The sequence below is a fragment of the Vanellus vanellus genome (assembly GCF_965231255.1).
Source record: "Vanellus vanellus genome assembly, chromosome: Z".
NCBI classification, from domain to species: Eukaryota; Metazoa; Chordata; class Aves; order Charadriiformes; family Charadriidae; genus Vanellus; species Vanellus vanellus.
In genome coordinates, this window is record NC_138908.1 from 44,658,814 (window position 1) to 44,664,813 (window position 6,000).

Sequence of the window (6,000 nt, forward strand, 5' to 3'; positions counted from 1 at the left end):
TTTAGCAAAATTAAAGCAGAGAGAGATCTTCTTGTTTGCTAGTCATAATGCCAAATTTGTATCAGTGCTTCTGGGAAAACGTGTGGGTAGAATATTTCTTTAAATGTTTTTATAAAGACAAATTAAATACATTCAGGGGAGTATTGCAGTTCAAGGCTATGTGAATGAATGAAATCTCATAATCTATTACAAGAGATGAATTTTGAAATAACTGTTCTATATGGCACAACTTTTCATTTTATGTGGATTTTTTGAGGTTATTGATGTTTTTTATTAGACTATACACGTTCTTTTCAGGTGTGGATTTTCAAATGAAAAGACTAATTGTTGATGGAGAACCTACAGTGCTACAACTGTGGGACACAGCTGGGCAGGAGAGGTTAGTGATTCTTTGCACTTACATAATTTCAATTGTTTTGTTTCTGAAAGGTATTTGCTTCTTTTCATCTAAGTAGAAAAAAAATCCACTAAATATTGCATGGTCCTATAGTAAGTCAGTATGGCCATATGTAAATGTCTATAAACTGATGTGATTTTGCTCTGCTGAAACCCCGAGACAAGTGGAATCTGTGAGCTTTGGTGTTGCTTGAGGTAATCTTTTCTCTCTGCAGAGGGAAATAGTTGAGGTTCATCACAGCATTAATTAATACAATCTGTATGTCCCTCTCTTCCAATACAAAAAGATGGAGTAAATGTACATTTTTCCTTCTGTTTTTAGTTGTTATCTTTCTTTGTCCTTACAGACCTGTATTTCTAAGGAGGCTTTATTTAGAGATTCCCTTCCCTTCACCCTTCTCCCTTCTTTTGTTGAAAGTCCTGATCCTGATTTCTGTTGTGTTCAGTGTATGAAAACTTCTTCCCAAAGACTTTAAATTACTACATGTATATCCAAGGTTCTTCAAATTATTATGTAGAGTTTCCACAAAATCCTGTTACATCCTTACTTGAGAGCCATTACTTCTTTACTGACAGCTTTGGGGGCTTATTAAGAGGTTAATCTAACACCTTGGAAGACAGTGTAATCTCTTCATTGACCAAGATTTGTATTGGGCTGTATGTGTTTACTTTTGCCTGAATGAGTGATTATGTGAAGTAGGTAGTCAGAGGCCCAATCATTTGCCTCCCACATAATAAATTTGTGAAGAATATTTTTATGTATAATGCAAGTACTGTTGCTCTACTTGGCTGTCAGGTAGATTGTGTTATATTAATGGCAAAGATGACTGGAACTGATGAATTCATTCCTGGAATAAGTTTTTGTTGCATTTTCTTTTTTTCAAATGTAGCAGAGTGACCCACTCAATTTATGAAGTTATATGTAAGTGAATAAGCCTTGCCACCTAATCAAAAGTCCAGTGTAAAGCAGATTATTGGAATAGATGCACTGTAGATTGTTTTGATAAAAAAACCATTGGTTGCTGTTTAGGACAAAATCCTATGGATCCTTACAGAGCATTTATAGACCTGCATCAGCAGTTTTCAAGAATTACAAAAGAAGCTATGAGAAAACTCATCTTGTAATGTGGAGAGAGTGAGAATGCCCTACTCAATAGGGCAATAAAGTGTTATTAATGATGCTAAATTGAATTATTTTTTGATAATGTGGACTGATGCAATTCTTTTTTTCATGAAAGATTCCGAAGTATTGCTAAATCATACTTCAGAAGGGCAGATGGTGTCTTACTGCTGTACGATGTAACATGTGAAAAAAGCTTTCTTAATGTGCGAGAATGGGTGGATATGATTGAGGTAAGATCCTTAAGTATATACAACTTATGAACTATGTTTCACTGCATTGTTAACCTTATTATTTATAAAATTTGAATATCTTTATATTGGAGTTAGCCAGACTGAAGGCTCCTATAGAAGTAAAAGCTACATGGAAGTCCTAGATGCGTCCTGATGTATTTTCCGTTTGTGTTAAGACTGATACATCTTTTTGTATAAAAGTGTATCATGTAATTACACTCTTCCTTCACACTCGGATTTCATTCCTTTTGAAATGAACATGAGACCCCATCTCAGGTACCCACTTGTGGATGACTTGAGTATTCCTTTGAGTCTGCATTTTAAACCAGTATGTTAAATTCTTAAATTACCTGTAGTTCAAGTGAAATTTTCAGTATTTCTTTAAAAGTCATTTATTTTAATCACGGTATAGGATTTGGTTCTCCATAGTAATTTTGTCATATAGCATTTGGATACAATAACCGTTTCCATTAGATTAATTTAACACATGAAGTTCCTTGTAGGGAAATGGGGCTTATGGGAACGGAAGCACATTTTTGCAGGCTGTTTAAGCTAGCCACTTAAGTATCGACTAGCTTATGAAAAGGCCTCAGCATGACTTTCATAATTTGTCATCTGTTGCAACAGTATGCAAGACATTTTTTTGTGGGAAGGAAATCAGTATGATATGATGATGCTAGTTACTTTTTTGTATTCTGAGTGTTCTAGCAATAAGGGAATGAAATCCTCTTTTACAGGATGCAACTCATGAGAATATTCCAATTATGATGGTGGGAAACAAAGCAGATCTCCGTCAAGCTGTTACAGAACAAGGGCAAAAATGTGTGCCTATAAACTATGGAGAAAAGCTGGCTATGGTAAGGGTCCAAGTATACCTCTTTAGTATAAAATGGTCTTAAGAACTTTAATCTAGAAACCATGTGAGAAACTAGTAAGCAAAAGTAATTTTCTGGTCACTTGTTCAAATCTAGTAATTAGGATTCATGGGTATTTTTCATGAAAAACTATCCTATTTTGATGATGTTTGCTGGGCTAAATCACATCTCAGTGTCCACTGAGCTGAACTTCATTATTGGCTGGGATAGTCTTCTCAGTCTTTATGGTGAAAGTGGGTGGACTAGGAGACTTATTTTTGTGCTCCCAAAGAGAAATTGCCAGTGCAAACATGAAGCACACTAGTGAGCATATGAGGCTTTTCACCTGGCTTGTGTCTGTCTAGCTTTTGATGGAATATTTTCATCTTCAAGAGACTATCTTGTATTCCTGCCATGTCTGCAGAAAGAAAAAAGGAACTTTGTGGTATAAATAGAAGTACGGACAAGATTTTTGCACATATTTATGTGGGGGATAAGAGATGCATGTATCTCATATTTTGCAGAAAAAAATGCAAAATCTTTAGAGTCTTGAGTTGCTGAGTACTTGCACATTTGATTGATTGCACTGGGGCAGATATCAGGTCTGTTACTTATGGAATGATATTTCTGGTTAACCTAGAATACCAGATGCTGTATTTTATGTGTACCTAACAATCTGGATTCAGTAACCTATCTTATTTTGTAGTCTTGTGGACAAGAAGATTGAACATGAAGCTTGTGATGTGTGTTTTTTTTATATTCAGTTTTGTTAATTCAGAATATACTGAACATAAAAAAGGTACAATTAAAAAGCGATTACTGTTTTTTTTCACAGTACTAAAGTGAATATATTGGAGAATGAAGAGTACCAGAAGAAATCCTGTTCATTGAAATGTGTATCATCTTTGTGTTACTGAGGAAACTATTTGTAATTGAATATACATATTCATGTGGAAACTATTTCAGATTAGTTGGTTTAACGTTTCATTTTTACTCACAGACTTACAATGCACTATTCTGTGAAACAAGTGCTAAAGATGGATCTAATATTGTAGAAGCGGTTCTTCATCTTGCTCGGTAAGTAGCCATGTTTCTGTTTTTGAATAAACACATCTAAGTATGTTTTATAAAAAGGTATGTCAATATACATAGAAAGACACACACGTACATTTAAAATTATACCACCATCAAATTCAATAAACAAAATTTAAAAAAGTACACCATGTTAAATCTTTATGGCTAAATGAAAGACAGGATTTATTCTCGTTCAATGAAGAAACAGTTTTGCTTGCAAATGTTACAAAGTTGACTTAATAATTAATATTTAAATTAGAGCTCAGTTATGCAGCTTAATTTTAAACCCTGTTTGGTGAATGAATTACATTTTTTAATGGTACATGGATTTACTTTCTTAATTTTCTTAAAATAATTTCAAATGCATATAAGTCTATGTATAATTAATTCTTAATTCTTTCACATATATTAATATATGTTCAGTTTTATTACTGACCATTCTAATCCTACATATTTTCTCTGATGTCCTTTACTCTAAATTATTTAAAAGATAGAAATTGTGATTATATCCATTTAGCAACCTGGTATTTCTGTGATAATGCATTAGCCAAACATTACACTTCTACTTACAATATAATTTTGAAGGGCTGGTGGTATGTAATGAATCCTCAGCCTCTGATTTTTCAGTTTAATACACAGAGCTCAAAACCAGAATTACAAACCATATTCATGTGAATTTTGCAGCAGCCTGGTGCAATAATCAGACTTTTTTAACATTCGATCAGTATTTGATTATTCATTGTTAAAAGACTACTGATTAACATGGCTTGAGTACAAAATACTGGCTTTCTAGAAAGGATCATTGCTTCTTTACATGGGACTTTCAAGAGCACCTGTATTTCCAGGAAAATGCGTCTGTCAGAGATCCAGCGAGAACGTAGGCATTTATTTGTCAGTGTCAGTGTGAACTTAATTGCTGATTTGTTAAATGTCTCATTTCCAAGAACTGGGCCATGAAGGCAGCAATGGATAATGAAATTAGAGAACATACATAGCACAGTTATATAACGTTAACCACAGTTGGAAAAATATCTCTAATGTTTAAACATGGTAACTTTGTTTAACTGTTTCAAGAATATAAAAATGTTTTGGCAGTTAGAGCCTCTTTTCAGAATCTCAAAAAAAAAAAAATTGGTATTTTTCTTCGCAAGGTTCATTGATCTTCAAATGGTCTAGACGTCACCCAGAATGTTGGTCTGGAATGGTTGGCTGCAATTTCTTTACTTGAGTCTCAGTAATTGGTATTCTTTGAAAGAAGCATTTCATTTTGAAATAAAAATTTCTAAATGAACATTTAATTACTGTTATGTTGAATAATACAGTGTTCTGAGAGGAACTTCGTGAATATGTTCTACTAATAGGAGGAGGACTGAAATTATTTTTTATATATATAAGCAAGAAATTTTAGGGCTTGCTTTTGAGATTCTACTGAGCCCATAGTAAGAATACAGATTAATAATCTCTCATACATCCACAACTTTTAAGTCTGCATTTATAATAAAACATCCAACAATGTGCATTTTTCCTCTGAGGGTAAATTTATACTTCAAATTGCAGTTATTTAGTTTTATACTTTCAGCTATTAATATATTCTGTTTCTGTGGTAATATACTGAAGCAAACAAATTAAAGTGATCAGAAGAAAAGGCAAGAGAAAACGGAACATTGTGGAATTATTACATATCAGAAATTATTATATTTATATCACTAACTGTGATTTGTATAGAAATACTGTTACAATTCCCAAGTTGGAAGCATATGAGACATGTTGATTATCTGCACTGAAAACCGTAGTTTTAATCACACAATACATGCTGGTGAGCTCTGTAAAATACACTGTGAGAAGCGGAACAGCAAACATGAATATATTAATTGAGTGCATTTTTTTTGTTTTTTCCAGGGAAGTGCGAAAACGAAGCGATAATCGCGATGATACGCGGTCAGTAACCAGCCTAGCTGGGACACCTGTCAAAAAATCGGCACTCATGAAGAACTGCTGCAATATTTAAGTGACAGATACTTTTCCTGACCTAAATAACTTGTATTTAAAAAAAAAAAAATGAAGGATGTCCATAATGTATTCTTTTTATTGTGGATTTATACATTCGTGTATTTAGAAATTGCACATCATTTTAAAGATCCAGACTCTACTTTCTGCTCATTCATATTTGTGCACTTGCTTTGCCTTTATGGGGCTCTGGTTTCACTTTTCTTAAGTAGTACAAGTCAATGAAGTGAACTCAGAATCAATGCTACAGTAGTTACTGCATACAATATTGTAATATATTTTATCTTTTTACCTGCTTGTTTCTTTATGGGCTCAA

At 33.4% G+C, this 6,000-nt stretch overlaps 1 protein-coding gene across 1 annotated transcript in view; it reads left to right on the forward strand.

Moving 5' to 3' along the window:
• The window catches only part of RASEF (RAS and EF-hand domain containing), a gene marked incomplete at both ends in the record, with an annotated part of 31,407 nt that extends 25,722 nt beyond the window's left edge, over positions 1–5,685 (forward strand). Inside the window, 5 exons of the mRNA XM_082497745.1 lie at positions 298–379; positions 1,635–1,749; positions 2,487–2,606; positions 3,604–3,680; positions 5,577–5,685. Of these exons, the coding sequence (XP_082353871.1) occupies positions 298–379; positions 1,635–1,749; positions 2,487–2,606; positions 3,604–3,680; positions 5,577–5,685 (503 nt within the window). The remainder of the gene's footprint in view (positions 1–297; positions 380–1,634; positions 1,750–2,486; positions 2,607–3,603; positions 3,681–5,576) is intronic.
• Between the last annotated feature and the right edge of the window lie 315 nt (positions 5,686–6,000).